This window comes from Solanum tuberosum, unplaced genomic scaffold (assembly GCF_000226075.1).
Source record: "Solanum tuberosum cultivar DM 1-3 516 R44 unplaced genomic scaffold, SolTub_3.0 scf00473, whole genome shotgun sequence".
NCBI classification, from domain to species: Eukaryota; Viridiplantae; Streptophyta; class Magnoliopsida; order Solanales; family Solanaceae; genus Solanum; species Solanum tuberosum.
The window spans coordinates 345,333-367,122 of NW_006239391.1; the positions used below are offsets into that span (position 1 = coordinate 345,333).

Below are 21,790 nucleotides of genomic sequence, written 5' to 3' on the forward strand. Positions count from 1 at the left end.
GGGGGGGTGGGGGGGAAGGGGAGGGTGATGGTCTTTTGAATACATATGGTAGTACTGTAATCGTAATCTTTCACCTGTCGCATGTGACCATGTGCAATTCCATGCTTGTGTTGCTTTCCTTCCCTGAATTTTCAGCAATGTTCATTTTCCATTGCCTTGGATTGGGTAGTTACACTTACCTTTTCTCATGTTTAACTTCTTAATCTAATTTACTTTTGTTTCTGATGGTCTGGCTTTCGTAATATGTTAGATTGCTCGAATGCTTACTGTTAAACGGGAGCGTGAGATGGAAGAAGGAATTAACAAAAGGATATCCAGGAAGCTTGATCGGAAATGGAAGAAAAGCATTGTTCCTAGACCACCTCCTTCTTTGAAGAAATTGCGAGAGGAAGAGGCAGCTGAAGAGGCTAAGGAATCTGCCTGATTTTAACACATTTTCATTGGTAAATGTTATATTTTCATCTCTCTTCTTTTCTCATTTGGTGCTCCTTTCAGGTCAAATAGTACAAGGTGATTCTTTTTTTGTGTAAGGCTGTTTGTTTTGCAGATGATTATTCTTGGCATGTAATTTTAATCCTCTATATGGTGCCATTTCTTTTCCAGTTAAAATTTGTGTGAATTTGATAGAGTAGCTAATGTTGTGATTCTTTTCCTGAATTTCCAGTTACATGCTACCAGACAATATAGTCAAATTTTAGATGAACAGTGTAGTCAACCCTCAATTGAGTGAATATCTTTTACCCCTCAATAGATGAGCAATATAGTCAAACCACAAGGCTGAATCAAAGAGAACTGTTGTTATTATTGGTGAAATAGACTAATATTATAAGTGATAGAGGTTGCTTTCTTTAAGAATTGAGGATACAGCCATACAGTATATTCCAAAGAGGGTATTGAATGTCAATTTTTTCTGAAAGACTGAGTTTTATATCTAAAACTAGAAGGCTGCTGTATAATTTAAATGCATATCAAAATAGAGCCATACTTGAGGCTACTTTTGATGGTGATGGAAAAGCTTCTTTCAATTATCAGAAATTGCCTCTCTACCTCCCAAGGTACGGTAAGGTCTGCGTACACATTACCCTCCCAAGGCCCCGCTTGTGGGATTACACTGGGTATGTTGTTGTTGTTGTTGTTATACAGGGATATATCCTGTTTCCCAAATGTTATTGCTCCCAGAGCATTGATTTTGATTTGTAGTTCTGGTGTAAGTTTCATTGTTGTCCGTTGTCGGTTAGTATGCAGATAGTGTTTTTCATTATTTTTAGATTATTGAATAAGATGCTTATGGGTTTTAATAGTCTCAAATCTCATTTTAGTTAGATATAGTATAGCTACTTCCTGGAACGACACTCCAGGTGGGATGCAAACATATCAGTAACTAATGAACATCCTTTGCTCCCTCTCCTCTTCATTTGGTTCTCCAATATTTAGCAAACGAGTTGGCTGAATTTAATACCATGTCAATGCTTCTCTTTAATGCCAATATCCATATACTAATCGCTGAATAGTGTGAAACCATTTAATACAATACAGAACGCGGTGATGTTTGTTGGCATACTGACAACCGCTTCATCCAGATGCATGAATATAATGATGTTTGTTCTTAATAAATTCAAATCTTCAACCACTGTAACTCCAAACGCCTTAGTTGGGCGTTGAGAGATGGTAGGTTTGGTCATCTCACCAAGAGAAGGGCGGTGGATCTGTTGGATTTTCCCAAGTTTTTGATAATCACAACTGGATTGTCAATATTGAACAAAAAACCTCGATAATCAAGTATTAAATCATAAGCATTTATCAAGATGTAATTTTTTTTTTTGATAGTATTGCATTGTGAGTTCATGGCTCATGATTATGACAAGGGATATAGCATAATAATGGCATTTCCAAGCATCTAAAAGAAAAATAGGGTGGTAGTTTACCAAGATACTATTTTAACCTTAAGTTGTGCCTATTTTACATTAACTGATAATAATATTGAAATGGAAAGGGTATGAAATGTTTAGTTCTGTGACGAGTCACCAAAAATGCTTCTCAGAATTGAAGAGCCTTCATTCCCATCACTGTTGTTACCACCACCTACGAATCCCTGCATGATCGTTTGACCAACCTGCTGAGCTGCAACTTCCACAAGTCCTTGAAATGCAGCATTCATCATATCATTGTTTGTCCCAGGAGACTGTATGTATTGATCAGGCCTAACCAGTCCTTGAATTAGAGGAGGTTGCAGGGATTGGTGCTGGGGGATTGAACCTGTACTTGTACTATAGAGTAATGGGTTTGGCCTTGCTTGGGCTGTACCCAGACTGGCCTGTGTGTACTGATTTGGCATTGCTTGTCCTGATAATATGGGAGTCTGTGGGAGCTGGTTTCCCATTGCACCTGAACTTGCACTTTGCACCAACTGGTTAGGCCTCTTTTTTTCCACCATAGGAGGGTGCTGGAACTGGTTATGTGAACTTGTTGCCCCAGGGAATGAATGGTGGTGCTGGAGGATAGTTGACCCTTGAACTGCTGATTTTGGGGAAGAATTTGAACAATCCAAATGAACATCAAAATCACAAGTGCCACATCTATAAAGCCACTGCTTAACTCCAATCTTCTGGCATACATCACAAGAGAAACCTTTGGCATCAGCATAAGGATTCTTGAAGGTGAGTTCCAGCTGGCATTGATGCAATTGATGTGTGATTTTGAGGGGTTTTGATGCACAGATCACATGGAGATCATATTCACAGTCTCTGCAGTGATAGCTGAATCCATCTCCGCGGTGGTTGCAGGCATCACAATTGAAAAGGCCACGGGGGTATTTAGACCTCGGAAGGAGAGCCAGAGGGTGGTCTGGATGAGCAGGGTGATTTATCAGCTTTGGGAACTGAGTACAGCTCAAATGGAGGGTAAAATTGCAAGGCTTGCATGTGTACATTTGGGGTGATGATGGTAGTTTGCATCCTGAACAAGGTGTGGGATTATTCTGGAGTTGGATGCATAGCTCTAATTCATGTGGATGACTGAAGTGCTTGAGTTTTGGAGTTGGATCACTATTCAACTTCAACCTCCCCATCAACCTTCCTCTGTTGTACTCTTCTCTTCTCCTCTCCTCTCTTCTCTTTATTAGTACTAGTTAGTATCTTGTTTGTGATGCAACTTGTTATTAATGCAATGAGATAGAGGTGTTGAGGAGATGAATTAGAAGCAAAAGACAAACAATTTGTTGACTTTTGGAAGTCAAATTCCAACATGGTTCTTTCACTGAATTGGATGTGTAGTGATGCAAACTGCATTGAATGAACTTGTTTGACTAATTCTTTAACCTGGTTTACTTAATTTCAGTGTGGCAAGGATTGGTTGGATAGTCTTTAGTTTCTCGGTCAAGAAGAAAGATGATCGTTGAATTTTTTACTAGTGAGTAGTGACATAACTTATTATGTAAGGCCCCTTACTTTAATGCGACATTAACATGACAAAAAATAAGCCTTGTATTATCTCCTGACGAACCGTATTCTGCTATACATATACATGTATAGTTAGTAAAAGTTTCAAAGAAATTCATTCATTTTATAATTTGAGACTTATATTATCTCCTGGCGAACCGTATTCTACTAACCCCTTCGCCTTATTCAATTGTGCATCGTTGTCCCTTGTAGTAACGGAGACAAGATTTTCATCATTTACACTATGTGTGTGATTCTGGCAATGAACCCCCTTTGCTCCTCTAGCTGCATTTTGGGCTCTTGGGATATCTCGTGTATAAAATAAAATGATTAACAGGCTATCAGACCTCATTAAGCCAATCTTCTTTTGCAAAAAATCTGGAATCGTACTTCAATTATTTGGATCGACATTTTCTCTTGATCACAATTGGAAGATTCAGATGAAATTAAATAGTACATTGCATTTTGTAGTATAATTATTTTGAGTCTGAACGCAGAAACCAAGGAGCAACTCCATTAAAAGTGGCTCGAAGATTAAGGCTGTCTTTTCTATTTTTACTGGGATAGGATTTATAGTCCCTTTATTATTTGTCGACATATAATACTTAAGAAAATTTAATTCAAATTATATTTTACTAAATTAATTTTATTAATAATGTTTTTGAAATTTTAAATTTAATTATTATTATAATTATTTTAGGTAACTATTTAATAATAAAAATAGTATGAGAAAGAAGTATTGATAAAACTTTATTGATTTACAAAAATAGATTAATAAATTGTTTCTATTTCCCTTAAACAAGGAACCGGAGGAAGTACTAATTTACTTACTTTTGGTATAAACACCCAATCGATAAAGTTTTTACCAAATTGTTGTTTCCCCTAAATATTGATTTGTTTTAACATGTTCATAAATTATTGGTTCCCTTAATAAAAATTCTGGTCCAATATTAAATTCAACTACTCTTACCTCCTATTTTTAGCGTGGTTATTAAATTCTAGCCCACCTTCATTTAAATTACAAATTACCCCATGAATACTTATTTCATCTAGAGGATAGTTTAGTAATTTCAGACAGTAAGCCTTGATTAGATTTGAGGAGAAGCTTCTTCAAACTTGTCAATTAAGAAATATCGTTTTGTGTGAAATCAAAACCACCAAAATTCTACATAAGAAGAAGAAGATCATCTTCAGAAGCAACAAAGCTTCAGAAAAAATGGCGTTACAGTGGATGATACTGACGTATGTTGTAGCGGCAGAGGCAGCCATAGCAATTCTCCTGACATTGCCATCTCCAAAAGCAATCAAATCTCGTTTCGTTTCCCTAATTTCACTCACTCTTCAGCCTTCTTTATTCATCATACCCTTCGCCGGTTTCCAGCTCCTTGGTACTAATTAATACGCTTTTTCTTTTATCTATCTATTGGAATTTGTGTGTAATTTTGTGTTTTGTTTTGATTAGATATATATTGGAAGAATGAGCATCGGTTGATGTGCACCGGTGAGATCTGCACTGCTGCTGAGAGAGACCGCTACGAGAGATCGGTAAATTTTCTCTATCGTTTATTTTTTACAGGATTGTATATTGATTAAACTGAACTTGGTGATTATTAGGTCTAGAAGATAGTATTTTAGCACTGATTAACGAGTTGATTGCATTTGTGTTTTTCTAATTTTGAGACCTAGAAATTGAGGAATTCTCAATATGTGATCCTTGCACTCTTATTGTTACTGAAGAAACCTCAGGGGATTACACCATGGAATTATCTAGCTCTTCCATCCTTTTTTTGATTAATGTGTGTTGCTTTACACTCCTTTCTATTTTCTACAAGCCTTGTGCTTAAGTTTTCTTCGATAGAGTGGTCTACGCGGCCAAGTTTGATCCAGGATTTGAAGTTGTTGGGTTCTTATAATGATCTCAAGTTAATATATACTCTAATAACAATTGAATTCACGGTCTAATATTTGTAAATTTTTATATATTTCTTAATACAAATACAGGTGTTTACGTGAATTGATACCTTATAGGCTAGGTCAACCCCGGCCCAGTTTCACTCTTTCTAGAATTGGATAGAGATATAAAATCAGGCTGACATTTTCTTGATTACTGTGTTTCCTGGACTTGGATATGTTAGTCAGACATTGGTTTTTTTTTAGGTGTCTAATTTGCAAAGGACCTTAGATTTATTATAAAGAGGAATGGGCAGATTGTTGGAGATTGATATAAAGATATGAGTAATAAAATGAACACTATACATGATATTTGACTATCTGGTCATCATGTAAAGGGAAAATACCTTTTTAGGTGGGAGGATACTTGCTGATTTAAACTTAAAGAAGAAAACAACAAGGGAGGGATTTATTATCTATATTGACTTGTCAAAAATGCTCTTCTTCAAATTGGAATCGACTACTACTTCTTAGCGTTGCATGGTTGGTAGAAGTTGAAACATCCAAACTACTTCAACCGACTACAACGCATGCCCCACTCTACTATACCAATATACGTCATGTTGACAATTCTCACTGAATAGTCTGAATTGGTAAAAAGAGCGGCAATATGATAAACTAAGACAACAAGTAAAATTGGTTTTTTGGTAGCTCCCATTAATCTATGTGGCATTAAAGGGAAAGTAACTAAGGGGTGTCTTCTTCATGGTTTTCACATGAACTTATTAGGGGTTGTACTAGTGCCAAACTTCGGTGAGTCGGTGACACAAAAACAGGAGCAACACGTGCAAGATCAAGTGATGATGAAAATATGAGCCAATTGGGGAAAGTAATTTTCATTGCTTTGAAAAGTAGAAATTTCAGTAATCTGCTGGCAAATTGAAGGAAACGTGGGGAGAAACCATAATTTGTTGTTGTTCTTTTCCAAGTAAGGGAAGTGGTGAAATTGTTTCATTGATTTGGTATCTGTGTAAATGCATCTAGGCAGAATGAAACCTTAACTCAAAGGTCAATACACTTTGTTTGGACGGATTTTTTTTCATTTTTCTTTTATCCTTTTCTTTTTTCCCTTTCTACTTCTTAATGGGGGAGTTTGCACCATAAGGAAATACTTTGTGCCTTTTTATAAATGTGCTGCTTACCTTTCACCTTTTTTGCCACTCATCTATTTTCATATTGTTGAGAAGAAGCATACACAAACATTAACTAAATGGTTAGTCCAAGGATGAATTTATATGGTTGTTTCAGGGGTGGCTTCTCTCTCTTTTTTTATTTAAATGTTTATATACACATTGAGTTGGAAAAAAATATATACCGATTGAGCAAAAAGAAGTTTTGTGTTAATATACGGAGTTGGGTTGGGCATCATGGTGGGAAACAGATCATTTGATGACTGCTATTAGCATGAAAGGCTTGCAAACTTATTACTGTAACATCACTTCTTATTTCATCTACCTGCAGCCATGGATCAAATGCATTAGATCTACTTCAGTGGATCTGAATCCAAAGATTGAGTTCAGTCTTAGCAATATAATCTACCTGATTCCTGTTCCTTAAAAATATCAAGTTCAGATATATGAGAAACCATTCACTACTGTATTTCCTTTCCAAACCCGCTTTGATATGCTTTACTTGAACCGAGGGTCTTTACTCTTTCGGAAACAACCTCTCTACTTTCACAAGTAGGGGTAAGGTCTACGTGCACATCATCCTCCCCAGACCCACTTGTGGGATTACACTAGCTATGTTGTTGTAGAAATATGAGAAACCACAACCTATGGAATGACATTTTAGGTTTTTCCTATTGCTCTCATACATTGGTTCTGAGAGACATTATTCCAAGTATCCCCTTCACCAATAACTTGAACGTACTGACATCACATATGAAGCATGAGTTGCACTTATCCCCCCTCGCCTCTTTCCTATTTATGCAAAACGATACAGCAGCTCAGTGACAACAAAATGCATCTACCATTACGTTCTGGCTGTATAACCTCATCAGTCTCCCTTAATTATATGCAGATCTACAAGGCTCAAAGAAATGCTATTCTGTGTGTAGCAGCATGCCTTCTCTACTGGTACATATGCTTAATCCCTTGGGACCTTATATTTTGATGCAAAGCAATCTATTTTTCAGTTCATTACGAAGTGTTTTTATGTGTGTGTATAGGTGTATCTATCGTGTCTGCAAGTATTACAAGGAGATTCAGAGCGTTGAGGAGGTGGAAAAGAGACTCAAAGACGAGTAGGTTTTTTAGGCTGCAGCTCTTCCACTAGTATTTGAGATCTAGTTGTAGCATAGCTCAAACGGTTCCCTTAGTACTTTGTAATGTGATATGAATCTTGTGTTTCGCTTTGCTGCTGCCATCTTATGACATGCTTTTGTTAGGTTTTTGTGTGCTCCTCTTACACGAGGTGGTTCTTTTTTATTTGAAAAACATGTATGTTAGTGGTCGTTACCACAGTCACCTATATACATTCTATACTATCTACTTTCATCTTCTCAAGTTTCTTGTATAATTACATTCTGTAATGCCACGTTGGGACTAGAACAACTTTACAAGGTTACCAAGAAAACTTATCGACTTAACACTTATTTATATCTAGAAAGAACTACTAGGTATAAGATAACCCAAAGGTAGCGGCTGCGGGTTTCCCTTGTCGTAAAAAAAAAAAAAACTTTATACTAGCATAATTACAGTGAAATAAATATTTATATTTTATAAATAATTAGTATAAATTTTTTGTTTCCTTTTTCAATAGTGTACATCTGGGGGGAAAATGGCAAAAATCAACATAGAGCGATAGTTCTTTTTGATGTATTCAGCATTTTTTGGTTATGGAAGAGAGAAAAAGTAGGCTCTCCTTTCTTTTTATCAACACTGGAGTTTGGTATAGATTGCAACATATACTGACATTTTGGCTACAGCATTAATCTCGGGATTATAATTATCTAATGTGATCCCACACTGGGCACTGCTATATCATTATAAAATCTTTTATAATTGTAATATTCACAAATCACTGTCATTCTTTTCAGTGTAGGTAAATAATTGTAATATTCACAAATCACTGCTATTCTTGTAAATAAGTCTTAAGTAATTGATACACTGTAAAACGGGTAGACGTTGTTCTATACAAACCAACACAAAGGGAATATCACTCTTCATTTTATAGCTCAAAAAGCTGAGACATTTACAAGAAAAGAGAGTCCAAAACCTGTTCTACATTTTTACAAGCTATGAGGAACTAAGGATCAACACATCATCCATTTCAATTCATCAAATCTGCTACATCTATTCAAATGAAATCACTGATTGTCTCAATTGTTAAAAGAAATGCTATACTCCCTCCTTCCAGTAAGTCGAAGTTCTGAATGATGTTGTGGAGCCACTAGAAAAGCACAAGGCTGCAGATTATTATGACAAAACCAAGTGGCAAACTGATATCTCATTCTTCCCCTGCAACATGGTGACCAAGATCATTTTTGCTGCACTTCTAGTCGGTTTCTGTACTGGAGTAAGAATCATCATCGGCCATGCAATACATCCTTTTCTTCTCTTCCTCCCACAATAGAACTTCCCGTATATACCTAAATGTTTCATCGACAGATGTACGTTCAAGTGCCCTGGTTGGCCAGACAAAAAGTTTTTTGCCTGTGATTAAAGCATAGAGCTGTTTGAACATAACAGCAACATAATAATATGCTTGATTTGCCAGGGCTTGATTATTTTGTCGATGTCTGAAAGGTCTAAAGTCATGAAACCAATCACAGACTGTCAAAGGAACTTGGTTGATTTTATCCTCAAAGCTATCATATTTATTTAGGAGCAGCACGAAGGAAGCATCCTCGAAACTACTATGTCTAACTAAACTCTCAAATACATCTCTGCTTGCCAACATTTTATTTTCTGAGGTACCATCACCTCGGGTCCACTCCAGGTCATAGTCGCTCAAGGCCACACAAAAGACTACAACTTTGACATCTTCAAACATTTCAAGCCATTTGCCACTATCATGGACTCCCTTGGAGCTGATACGGATCAATTGATACCTAAAGGAAGACGAACAGAAGAAGCAAATGGTTACTGAGGAGCAATGAGTACAAGTCGAATTTTATCACACCAATATCAGCCATGCATAAAGAGTTACTTGGTCCAAGAAGGTTGGCTTTCTAAGTCCTCGCCGTAGATCTCAGACATGGGGCTGTGATCATCAAATGAGAATTCAAGAGAAGCAAGCCCATTGCTAGGAGTCACCCCTTCAGCATATAAAATGTCTCTTTCTGAAGGTTCATACTCATTACTAGATATCTCGAGGGCCTGGCAGAAGTAAGATGACATATTGACTAGCAGAGACAAAGCTAAAATTCAAGAAAAGCATTATCAAAGATGAATATAAAAGTTTAGCAACATCTAGCAAGCAATTACAGAACCAAGAAGAAATTTACATAACCCTTGAGATATCAATAGCACTGACAATGAGAATATTGTAAGCACATTAGATTGGAAGATAATCCCTAAAGAAATGAACTTTAACAATTATTTCAAACCTAAGTAGCCTTTATAGATATGTAATACTTTCTTTGATGATGACTCGAAGTTATTTAGCCCATTATCACTGTAATTCAGTGTTTATGCTTAAACAAAATTAGCAACATCTTTTGACTTACACAATGGGCAGTAAAAACCATAAACTTGACACGACCTGTTTACTGAAGTGTTTTTGCTGGGAACGCATTGATCTATCAAGTCAGGAAATATTAACCTTATTATTAAATTGTGACATCTGGATTTTCTTGTGAAGGTCACCCTAACTTTTTTTGACATTATAAATAATAGTGAAAGCTATAATAAATGTCAATTTTGTTTGGTAAGTAAATAATAAATTTTAAAAAATTAGGTAAATTCCTGATGCTATTAATAGTCGAAAACCATGCAATATCAGCTTCCATTTGTCAAAATAAAATCAAGTAATAAAAACATCAACCCAGGCATTGTGCATCATATATTGATTTCTTGATTTATGCTTTGTAACTTGATTTAGCACAAACTACCAAACGATTCATTTACATCATATATTCGAATGTGTATTTCTTTACATACTTACAAATATTTTTAAAATGTTTACTCATTTTCATCTAAATGCATTTAACATATACTTAAGACCTTACTCCATGTCCACGTCAAGTATCGTGTCCTAAATTGCCACCCCCAAACCAAATGTTATTCAGTAGTTGCAGATTCCATTTTACAGAAACACAAAGTTAAATCATAGTATAAACAAGGTATACCTGATCCAGGAAATAGTTAGCAGTATCAGGAAGAAAATGCAGTTCACCCCTTCTCTTGTATGTTTCCTGGATGGCAGGGTCTCTCCAGATCTCATCTACAACTGGTGCATATTCACGTGTAGCAGCAGGAAAGAAAGCATCCAAATCTCCCATAGCTATGATTTCCAGTAACCAATCAGAAAAATGTTTTACTCTTTGATTGATTGAGTAGATGCAGCGCCTGCTCCCATCAGTTCCTGTTTCACCAGAATTAACTTTACAGTATCCACCCAACAGTAAAATATTAAGATATTTCCCACGTGATATATATAGCCATCAAGGAGAGGATGTCGTTGAGCTTACAAACAGCTCACTCAACACAGACAGATATGTAAATACACACATGTGAGTATTCTATATATATGTATATAAGGGGTCAGTGAAACTGTGTATACTTTATAGTAATGTTTCCCCAAAACATTAGACAACCTAAGTTGGAAATAGAGTAGGACAATTCATTTAATGCTTTGCTTAAGGAATATGCTACTTAACTAGCCCTTTGAAGATTGTGAAACACAACCACCTAGGATCCATTGGTCAACCCATGACAAGCCAACTTTGACATTAAATAAGGGTCATATTCCATCCTTTAAGAACATAACAAGGATGAAAATATACAGAACCAGACCTCAAACCCAGTCTTCCCCACGTGTATACTACACAGTACACAGTCAAATCAGAAGAAAAGCAAACATATTTTTTCTTGTAAAAAGCATGCACCTGTAGTAGTAGGAAAAAAATATATCTGCATGTGCCCTTCTTCTACTTGTCATTTCTAACACAATGCATTTACCAATTTGCTTCCTTATTTATCAAAAGTAGCTACGCTTTGCAGACCTTTATTTTTGTCAATTTAAAAAATAAACTAGGATTACAAGAATCCAGCATGGGTTCAACTCAAGTTGGGTGAGGTTCAACAATCAAGGAGTGTTTAGAATACCTGGTGAAAGATTTTCTCTCTCCAAATCAGAAGTTCCCTTATCCATCAATGCCTCCTCCTCAAAGTGCTCTCGCCCCTCGAGCAAGACACTAAGGTATCTATAGATGTTTCTTTGAATGGTAAGCTTGATATTTTGTACCTCATCAACTGTGAATTTGCTTTTAGACATAAACTTCACCTGTTGTATTGAAAGAAGTAGAGGATACAATAGATTAAGAAATCACCATGGAAAAAAATATAAGGTTTTGTAACAGTAACAAATAGGCAGTTTCCAGGTTCGAACATGTCAGTTATGCAGGAAAATGATAGAAGCAACTTAATATAAACCATTAAAATTGGTCTGTGTTCCACTAGAGTGAAAATGTTCCCTAGTTAGTACTCCAGATGATCCACCAAGATATGAACCGTTGAAAAGATAACTCAAAAAAAGTCAATTAGAGTGCAATTTACCAAGTAAGAAGTAAGGCGCTTTTAGTTTGAATTTCGGATTGAAAGGAAAAGAGTCAGTTAGTGTGTGTATTCAACAAATTTTTAGTCTCAAAAACTTAATGACATGAATGAAGATAATGCAATTACCAACTTGTAACTTGTAATATGATCAAGAAGTAGTAGTACTAATTTTCTTCTGTTAAAGAGCATCATAGAAAACTGCAAGCTTCTTATTATGAAGGAATTTCCTACAAACTTATGTTAATAATCGAAGATATATAATTATGTATGCAGACCTGCTTAAAAATGGTGCTTGTCCCGGATCCTTCCAACCCAAACAACAAAAGTTTCTGTACTCTACCATGCTCCAAATACTCAGGTATAGACCCACCTGAAAAGGCAGTTGCATCTTCTTTTGGCCCATGAATATTTGCAGGTGGAACAGGCAATGAAAACAATGAACAAATGAAACGAGTAGATGCCTGCCTAACAAAAAGTATAGCCGTAACTAATTAAAATGTAAGCATAAAATATTTTAAAAGATCATAATTGCACTCAATTGAAGAATTTTACTTAGAAGGATAACGAGAGAACCTTTCCCCATATGTTTCCTCTAATGTTATTTTGACCTTCTTCCTCGTAGGATCCATCCTCATATACCCAAAAGTGAGTACCTCGTTGACACTGAACCTTGGCTAACTGAAAAAAGAGTAAAGATTTCAGCACAGGTAGAAATGTTTTCCATTCTTATAAGACATCATCATCTCTATAATTTTATCTCAATTGATTTCCAGAATGCAATGTGAACCCAGGAATCCAGTATTGAACATCTCGAAACCTCTAATTCAGGGGCGCTATATAGGAAAATATTTGTTTGAGCAAAATTAATTAGTATATCATTACTTAAGTGGGAGGACAAGGCTAAAATGGGTTCAAACTCTTCCAGCCTCTCTCCCTTTCTGCGACAACTAAAAAGATGCTACTTCAACTGCATCACTTAAAGTTACAGGCTTGCAGCTTTCATGTTTCATGTCAGTCCATTACATGACACAGTCTTAAACCTTCCTTCAACAACAACACTCTTCAAGAAAGCACATAATTCTTCTGCGCAATACACCAATAGAATCTTACATGCGTCAGAATGATCAAAGCGGTGACCAGCAAAATTTGATTCTAATAATCATATGTCAAGCTTCACGCCTAAAAAAGTAAGTGATAACTTAAATAAATTTAGAAACTTCTACAAACTATGGGAACAACAATATTATCCGTTGAACACTCAATTTCAAAATCTCTTTTTTTTTATATACGAAAATGCTGTCATCCAGATTAATTTCAGAATCTCTAATCAACAAGGAAAATCGACTAAAGCTAAAAACATGAAAGCCATGATAGAATGATCCAATGGGCAATGGATTCAGAGAGTATTTCTTAACATACACTTAAATAGGACTGAATATAATTACATGCGCACATGCATCAGAAAATTCTGAATAATCCAATATTCCAATTTACTTTACCTTCAGAACCCTGAACTCAACCTTTGTAATCTCCCGGCCATTGATGAATACTTTTGTGTTTCCTTTACTAGCATCAATCTGAAGCTTACCACCCACATTCAGTTTTGAACTTATTATCCTATCTGGCTTCTCTCCCTCCTATAATAAGAAAACATGTAAAATGAAATACCAACAGAATCCACAAATTCACAAAAGGACAATAAAAACTGCTCAGTACTCACCTTTCCCCAAAGCCCTGAATCCTTGTCATACCAATACTTTCCAGGTCTCAAATTCTGTGGTGACATTGCACATCCGAGCAACTCTACCAATTCTTCCTCCCGCAATGGCCTTCCATTGACCCACACCTGCTCAGGTTGAATTTGGTTCGCCAAGCACTCACTCTCAGCCTTCATTATCTGCTTGACTTCCAATGGACTGCAGACTTTCGCCAGCAAACGCGAACACTTACCCAATTTCTCTCTGTTAGCCTCATCTATAGTCTCTCCTATGCATCCCACGCATTTCCTACCCTCTGGCATTGAGCCCATAGCCTTAAGCAAACAGTTTCTACAGTACCTAGCCCCACACACAATGCAAAACTCTCTCTCCCTTAACCTACTCTTCTTCCCACACCTACTACAGACCCGAACCCTAACCTTATCCCCTAGACTATCATTTTTCCCATCTTTCTCCCCTACCGGCAATGATTTACCATCAACATAATCAGACTGCGGTGAATTATACTCATTTCTAGCAACGCTATTATATTGATCATCATCATGTTCATATTCATTCTCAACATTTTCATCAATATCAGAAGTCAGAACATTACCACTATTGTTCAAGTCCGAAAGAGACTGATCCGTCGGGATTTTACTTTCGAATTCCGAGCTGGAATTGTTGCGTAGCCTTGAAGCCGAACTCGAACTTCCACTTCCGCTTCCACTACTGTTTTTCGTCATGTGCAGAGCAAACTTAGAATGAACAGACGGTACCTTACGGTATTTGGGAGGTTTTTGGAGGGTAGTTTGGGAAGAGAGTGGATCAACTACAGGAACAGGAAAATCCAACGGAGGACCTTTATACTCAACGGCGATGGAGTAGTCAAGTTGTTCATCGTCCGGCAACGGAGCTCCTGCCGGCAACATTCTCCGGAGAAGATCTTGCCAGGCGTCGGAATCGGAGTCAGTGAATGGCTCAGTCATGTGGGAATTCAGTAGGTAGAAGAAGGAATTTGAAGAGTATGAAATGGAAATGGCGACATATTTGGTTTGGCAAAATTGGTTAGGTTTGATTTAGGGTGCACATAACTGAAAATGAACAATTAAGATGGAGAAAAAGGGATGAACTGGGAAAGGAAGAAACAAAGGACGGTGGCCAGGTGGGCGTTTGTTTCGAAAATTAAAAGCAATAAATATTAAAGTTACTAAAAGCCGCCTACATCCTCTCTGCGCGTCACTAGTAAAAACTTCTAATTAACAGCGTCTTTTTATAGTTTGCCAACTGAACACCGACTAATCTAAATTTGTTTTCATGAAAAGTTTCACTTTAAATAAAAATATTACCTCTCAAATTATGTATAGTTGGTGTCCTTGGGTATGAATTATTAACAGTATATACTGTCTTTGATTATGAAAATGATATGTCGTAGACTCGGTTGCTTATTCGTCCACAAACTTTCCTTTCCTCTCTCATTTACAAACCCAATTTGATATTTTCAACTCTTTCTAGAGAATAGAGGGGATTTCCTCGTTTACTTGTAAGGCCCTTGTTTGCATTCAATGGCGTAGCCAAAAAATTCATTTTAAAAAATTGATAATATTAAGTACCAAAAAATAATAATCAAACTAAGCAATATTTAATTAAATATAAGAATATTTTAAATAAAATTAACAAGTTTATAATTCAAAACTAACATAAAAGGAATGAATAAAAATTGGGACATCCAACCCCAATTTGAAATCATTTACCACCAAGCTACTCGACATCTACCTTGAAGTTACGCATTTTTTTATTTAATTATTAACTTCTAGCAGGCCACAATAATTTCCTGGGCTATAATTAAAAACTAACATAAAAGGAATGAATTGAACTTGGGACGTCCAACACGAAACCATTTAGCACCAAGATATTGGACATTCATATTAAAATTCTCGTCTAAGAGTTGAACTACATACCAAAATAAAGTAAGACTTTATATATATATATATAGTAGGTGTTCAGTTGGACAGCTTGGAGACGCCATATCTCCACCCCTGTCTGTATTATAAATGAGGACAAGTTCTTGAATATTATAGGTGGATCTAACAATTGTTTAATCATGCAACAGGATATCAGTTCTGGTAATAATTAAAAAAAAATGGCAGAAGACGACACCACTCCTATGTATTCGACACTGGAACCTTGCAAATGTTGCGACTCCGATCATATCGGCCCTACTACACAAATCAAACGGACCTATAACTCGTAACAAAGTCAGTTTGGGCACAAATTATAACAAGTGATTGAAATTAACACCAGTTGGGACAGCGCATGAGTTTAAGTGGTGGTCTTGTTAATTTCCTCTACAATCCAAGATGTTACTGTCTTAAAGTTAAAACAGAATTACGAGTAAAACGATATTAAGTTACATTACTTTGCTATGCTTTATGAGAACGAAGAAGCAGGAACACTGCAAAAATAATCCGAGCCGGCAAAGGATTTTGAAGCAATCTTCTCGTCACTTACCATAAGTCCATAACTATTAACTGGGAAGGTTATACTTAAAAAAAAAGTGATGCGTTCCCAGCATACCAGCAGACAAATTGAATACCGAACAAACTGATGGTTCCATTAATACTCTTAAGTTATCCTTTCAGTAGAAGGAGATACTGTACAGGAGCTTCCGTCTGTGCTGTTTCTCAAAATTATTAATGATATCGTCAATTGTATCCTCCCAATTTTCAGTCGCATCAAGCTGCAGTGAAAACTTATACTATTAGTGAGGGACAAATCAAAATTAATTTTGTGATAATTTGAAGATCCACAAACCACATACTTCTTGACACAAAATCAAAGCAAGACGACCTCCAATTGCTGCCTCCTCATGGTTATCTTTTACTTCTAAATTGATAACAAGAACCGGCTTCAAGAGAACTTGGTTTCGGTTATGAAGATCTGCATTATCAAACCATGGTTAAAACAATTATGCTTGCTATCCACAAATGCATGAAAAAGAAACACTCATCAAAAAATGTAAGCAGACCAATTTTCAAATTATTCGGCAGTAGAATGTATGATGTTCAAACTTTTAACTTCAAGTGAGATAACTCGTGGAATCCATGATTATAGGAGCTCTTGCCAATGTAGACAGCTTTTCACTATCATAGAATTACAAGATGGGTGTACCACAAAACAGAATGAGAACAATTCTAGGAAGCTCTCAAGGAATATATTGGATGGATTTGGTACAAGAATCTCCATGAAGATCTTGTTTTTTTAAGACAGACAGACATTATGCTATACCATGATTCAGCAAGATGTGTCACGAGAACAACCAAATTTGCCAACTAGCTCCAAATGATAGAGAAATATCGCAAACGAGGAGAAATGAGATCTTATATTCAAGGCCTAACCCATCGGTAGCCTCTTAAAGTTGGCATAATGTTTCACTTAGACACCTTAACTGGACGATGTTTATTTTAGACACCTCAGGTAAGCGGGTATCCCGCCGTGTCATTTTGACACCTTTTTTAATATCAGCAAAAAAAAATATAATGTATGGATTACACTCGCGAATGACGTGTAAAGTGACAAATTAAACAATGACATTTGTCATTTGTGTCAAAAATATTTTTTAAATAATTAATATTAAGTAAAAATAGAAACTGACCAATGAATTAATGACACATAATATTTTTCCCCAAATAAAATAAAATTTAAGCAAACTAAAAGAAGCCCACCCCTGACCGTCTTCTCTAAAGCCCCCCGATCGTCTTCTCCAAACACCACCATCCCCCACCTCCGATCGTCTTCTCCAAGCCGCCCACAACCCCGATCGCCTTCTCGAAATAAACTTCCTCCCAACCCCCGATTGCCTTCCCCAAAACCCCCAAACAAAAAATCCCCCTGCTGGTTTGAATTTCTTTTTTGGGGCCTGCAAAATACCCCTGGCTCCCCCCGCTTTGCTTTCTCCAAATCTCTATCCTTTTTTGCAGAAATCCCCCCCCCACCCCCCCACCCCCGCGTATGCATGATGTGCTTCATTGAATTCGCACCCCGCAAATTATCGAAATAAGCTTTTATCAATCTTCTTAAATTCACTTTGCCGGGAATATTAAATTCTTCCATGAAAGAATCTTATGAATGGGTTTATTCTTAAATTTTAAAAATATTTTCCGTCATTTTTGTTGAAAAAACTTCATTCACAAATTGATGAAATTTAACTTGTCAAAATGGTGGCTGAAAATGGAAAAGAAGATGAAAAAAATAATTAAAAATTAACTAAATTACCCTTTCACGCGCCTATCAATGAGTGTATCACACTCATTATGCCATGTAAGCAAAAAGTGTTAAATGATACAGTGAGATTCTACATGAGGTGTCTCTAATGAACATCTCTCAGTTAAGGTGTCTAAGTGAAACATCGTGCCAACTTTAGGGGGCCACCGATGGGTTAGGCCTATATTCAATTTTAGGACATAGAGAATAAAAAATTCATTTAGAAGTATAGAATGAAAATCTGCTCAAGCACTTAGGTAGTGTGGAACATTAGATTCATTTAATAAAATTTAAGCAGAAACGGTACCATAGATCCTGGAACAGTACAACAGAACATAGGCTCATTTCATCATCAGTCAATCAACTATTCTCAATCCAAAACTAGCCGGGAGTTGGCAATATGAGTCTTTTATATCACTCTATTGCTTTTTATTTGACATATTTCATTGGAATACTATTGTGAGACAAATGAGAGCATAGCCTCACGCCCGTTCTTTTAATAATATTGGTCTCGCAACAGCTCTTTCTCTTTGCTAGTGAACTACTTATTGCATTGCTCTACCACAGAACTTCTGTGTTCCAGCCATTCTCTGTGTTAATTTTCATCTGTTACTCATTCTCTTGGAAGACTTAACCTAGCTATTTGAAACACCCGGCATTTAGACACCACAATCCCATCTAATCTCATTTTACCTTCACTCTCTTTATAAAATCTTAACTCTTTTTTTTGGATAAAGACCTGATGAGAGATAAACTTGTTGTTAGTATATTCAATCTTATTTCTAATTATCCTAAACCTTTCTCTAGAAGACTTCTCCACTCTTCAAACTTACTATTGACACGCTCATTAGTTTTGTCAGTTAACACAATATCATCTGCAAACACCATGAACCATGGATGATAGAACCTCATTTGATATTTTATTGCCTATTGGTTAGCACATCTATAGTTATGGTCAGCAAGTACTGAATTCAAGGTAGGTCTCTAGCGTAACCCACCATTATTAGAAGCTCCTCTGTATCTCTCTCTATTCTTCTCACACTTGTAACTATTCTCTTGCATATATTATTTTAAGGCATTTATAGAAGTAATGATTTCTTCTCATGCACCTATCAAAAGATCTTTCTTGACACTTCATCATATGCTTTCTCTAGGTCCATGAATATCACATGGAACCCTTTTTTCTCTTGTTATAAACATCCATCAATATTTTAAAGAGAAAATATAGCATCTCCTAGGATAAGTTTTACTAGCTACGCCACATAATGACCAGGAGAAGAAGAAAAAAGAAACACACAAAAGAGAAAAAAAAGGAAGAAGGATGTCAAGATAATAACACTGTAATTTCTCATCTAATCACAGACTATCCAACATTAAGAAACTCTAGAAATGAAGTATTCCAACTACGCATAGTGAAGTAAGAATTTGTAACACATCCTATCTTACATCTTTCCTGGTCAAGCACTATAAATTATTTGGGACGAAGCACAAACTTTTCCAAGATGAGCAAACATAGTAAGAGTACTGCATCTACCATTGGCAAAATCACTTCATATAGCAACTCCTTGAGATTAAATTACACAGCATTTCCCAGGGAGACCCTGGCCCCTGAACTCTCTTGCATCTCCAACTACTTTCCTTACTCTCCTACCACCATCATTATTCTATATCGAGGTTTTACTCAGAAATAGATAGTAAACTAGTGTCTTAGGCTGCTACTCTTTTTTTTTCCTGCCAAAAGCAAGCCAGGAATACCTCTGCAAAAGATAACCATTTGAAATTTTCCTCACCCCAAATTTACAACTATCCAAGTCCTTGCAATTGCAGGGATATCATTTGACAGCTTTGCCTCATACTGTAAGTGTCTATTCAAAGGTTGTTCTGAGCATTAAGAATTATTCCTCAGATGCTCCATTGCTATCTACCAGCTAGTTTCAAAATGGGATGCTATATAAAGGTAAGAAGTCAAGTAAAGTTCACGCTCTTTGAATTGGGGGAATTGCAGATTTTGTATTTATCACTTGTAGCATTGGCCCAATGCAAGCATTAATTATCAAAAAGAAAAAAGTTCGCATTCTTCTATGACGAAGGTCAGAGATGTAATAAAATACGTCTGACCCAAGGCATAATATTAATCTTTCTTCTTGACCTTGCTAATGCGGAAAAAAAATCTCAGCTTCATTGAGCAAGCTGATAGAAAGAGCTCACTTAAGTGGACACATTTAGTAGAATTCTCGATCCATCATTTTCAAACAAAACATAAATGCAAAATGAGTATTACCAACCTTCAAGCACCAAATCAAAAACTTTTTCTTCAAATGTAATTACGACATCAAAGGGACCATCAGCTGCATTATCCTGCCAACGTTGAGGTGCAAGCTTTACACCCAAGTTCCTTTTCAGCATAGGCAGTATTCCATTTCGTTTGTACCTGGAAATTGAAACTGAGGCTCAACCCTAATTTAAATTAAAACAAGAGGATTCTGAAAATAAAGCAATATTTGCCAACAATTCTAGGTATAACAGCCATTTCAAAGAATAGAAACACGGTGGAAGTTGCGACTCTTGTCCTGAAAAGGAACACGCCACATTATTATAGCATGGAACATTTGAGGATTTCATATTCCAAAATATGCAACTTTACCCGTATTCAAAAGTCAAAAACTAAATAAGTGCTAAAATTTATCCGCAAGAATAAAACAACTCCAAATACACATAGAAATCCCGTTACAGACCCCCTGTCTCATTTGAAATAATGATAGACACGTTTTCCCTAAAAAGAAACCTCCATTGGCGTCTAACGAAACGAGAAGTTCTAGTAAAATTTATACTAATATGAATACCCTTATATTAACTCCTCCGATTTTATTATGCTAATTGTCTATTAAGGTAAGGAAACTAGAACAGGAAATTAGGCACCCAAAAGCCTCAAGAAGATCATCCAAATCCTAGCAGATGGAAAAACCTTAACTTCGCTTCGTGCAGCGCAAATAACAGACACTACACATATTAGGGTTATTTAATGGTAACTGAATTGGGGGATACACGAAATTTTAATCACAGAGAGTTCAAGGAATTAGCAAAAGGAGACGATAATTAGAAAAGGCATAAATGCAATTTTGGCTTACAGTTCGACGTCTTTGCGGCGGAGGTCATCGAACATCTGCTTATATGGAGTACCGAAGTCGTAAACATTGGGTTCCCTAATAGAAGGACCAGGAAGCTTCACATGTTGCCCAGTGCCATATGAGGCCACATCAAAGCCCTCCCTTTTCAGTAGAAAATGTGACTCCATGCTCCGATTCTGGTTAGACGAGCACACCATTGCATACCGGAGCTTCATAACTGATTCCGGCAGTGCTACTCTTGTATTCCAGATGAAACGAATTCGCCGATAGCTACACGTTCTGGAATTTGCGCCGGCGTCCTGTAGACGAGGAGAGCTGTGCTCGAGCAGAGATTTTAGTAGAAGGAGTGGAGGTCTTTTTGGTGAGTGAAACAATAAGCACATTTCTTCGCCAGCTAATTAATTAAATTATATACTTTTAAATTTTAATCATTTTTCTTGTGAATATCACAAATTTTATTTAACATAATTATTTAATCCTTCAACCACTTAATTGTATGGGATATGTTAAATTTATATTGTTAGTTCATAATTTAACAAAAATATAATTTTATAATTGTACTATATAAGTAATATAGTTTTATAAATATCAAA

At 36.3% G+C, this 21,790-nt stretch overlaps 5 protein-coding genes across 6 annotated transcripts in view; 2 read left to right on the forward strand and 3 right to left on the reverse strand.

Annotated features, from left to right (window-relative positions):
- The window catches only part of LOC102599673 (50S ribosomal protein L29, chloroplastic-like), a 3,564-nt gene extending 2,955 nt beyond the window's left edge, over nt 1-609 (forward strand). The window contains exon 2 of the mRNA XM_006363923.2: nt 251-609. Coding sequence (XP_006363985.1) covers nt 251-424 — 174 coding nt within the window. The 3' untranslated portion in view covers nt 425-609. The remainder of the gene's footprint in view (nt 1-250) is intronic.
- Nucleotides 610-1,072: 463 nt separating this feature from the next.
- Nucleotides 1,073-3,488, reverse strand: LOC107058244 (uncharacterized). Its single transcript, XM_015303717.1, has one exon. The coding sequence runs from the start codon at nt 3,065-3,067 to the stop codon at nt 2,006-2,008; it is 1,062 nt and encodes a 353-aa protein (XP_015159203.1). The 5' UTR covers nt 3,068-3,488; the 3' UTR covers nt 1,073-2,005.
- Nucleotides 3,489-4,552: 1,064 nt separating this feature from the next.
- Nucleotides 4,553-7,894, forward strand: LOC102600005 (uncharacterized). The gene is made up of 4 exons (XM_006363924.2): nt 4,553-4,825; nt 4,900-4,982; nt 7,410-7,465; nt 7,558-7,894. Exons 1-4 carry the CDS (start codon nt 4,654-4,656, stop codon nt 7,634-7,636), a joined length of 390 nt encoding a protein of 129 aa, XP_006363986.1. The 5' UTR covers nt 4,553-4,653; the 3' UTR covers nt 7,637-7,894.
- Nucleotides 7,895-8,535: 641 nt separating this feature from the next.
- Nucleotides 8,536-15,041, reverse strand: LOC102600326 (extra-large guanine nucleotide-binding protein 3-like). 2 transcript variants are annotated; one of them, XM_006363925.2, is made up of 8 exons: nt 13,830-15,041; nt 13,609-13,746; nt 12,683-12,787; nt 12,385-12,570; nt 11,660-11,837; nt 10,681-10,916; nt 9,540-9,709; nt 8,536-9,441 (listed from the first exon to the last, which is right to left on the reverse strand). In XM_006363925.2, exons 1-8 carry the CDS (start codon nt 14,793-14,795, stop codon nt 8,886-8,888), a joined length of 2,535 nt encoding a protein of 844 aa, XP_006363987.1. In that variant the 5' UTR covers nt 14,796-15,041; the 3' UTR covers nt 8,536-8,885. The 2 variants fall into 2 exon arrangements, with proteins under 2 accessions (XP_006363987.1, XP_015159201.1); XM_015303715.1 differs by having other exon boundaries at nt 10,681-10,934.
- Nucleotides 15,042-16,110: 1,069 nt separating this feature from the next.
- On the reverse strand, nt 16,111-21,583 carry LOC102600661 (RNA polymerase II subunit A C-terminal domain phosphatase SSU72-like). The gene is made up of 4 exons (XM_006363926.2): nt 21,198-21,583; nt 20,355-20,500; nt 16,628-16,746; nt 16,111-16,546 (listed from the first exon to the last, which is right to left on the reverse strand). Exons 1-4 carry the CDS (start codon nt 21,578-21,580, stop codon nt 16,445-16,447), a joined length of 750 nt encoding a protein of 249 aa, XP_006363988.1. The 5' UTR covers nt 21,581-21,583; the 3' UTR covers nt 16,111-16,444.
- Between the last annotated feature and the right edge of the window lie 207 nt (nt 21,584-21,790).

Bases quoted from the DNA above. Each gene is read 5' to 3' on its own strand.
- LOC107058244 (XM_015303717.1), bottom strand. From the start codon at position 3,067: ATGGGGAGGTTGAAGTTGAATAGTGATCCAACTCCAAAACTCAAGCAC.
- LOC102600005 (XM_006363924.2), top strand. From the start codon at position 4,654: ATGGCGTTACAGTGGATGATACTGACGTATGTTGTAGCGGCAGAGGCA. The intron at 4,826-4,899 runs GTACTAATTAAT...TGTTTTGATTAG, and splicing joins CGCCGGTTTCCAGCTCCTTG to ATATATATTGGAAGAATGAG. The intron at 7,466-7,557 runs GTACATATGCTT...GTGTGTGTATAG, and splicing joins GCAGCATGCCTTCTCTACTG to GTGTATCTATCGTGTCTGCA.
- LOC102600326 (XM_015303715.1), bottom strand. From the start codon at position 14,795: ATGACTGAGCCATTCACTGACTCCGATTCCGACGCCTGGCAAGATCTT. The intron at 13,747-13,829 runs GTGAGTACTGAG...TTCTTATTATAG, and splicing joins ATTCAGGGCTTTGGGGAAAG to GAGGGAGAGAAGCCAGATAG. The intron at 10,935-11,659 runs GTATTCTAAACA...GATACTGTAAAG, and splicing joins GAGAGAAAATCTTTCACCAG to TTAATTCTGGTGAAACAGGA.
- LOC102600661 (XM_006363926.2), bottom strand. From the start codon at position 21,580: ATGTGCTTATTGTTTCACTCACCAAAAAGACCTCCACTCCTTCTACTA. The intron at 20,501-21,197 runs GTAAGCCAAAAT...TTCAATTTCCAG, and splicing joins CGCCGCAAAGACGTCGAACT to GTACAAACGAAATGGAATAC. The intron at 16,547-16,627 runs GTATGTGGTTTG...TTTTCACTGCAG, and splicing joins CTTTGATTTTGTGTCAAGAA to CTTGATGCGACTGAAAATTG.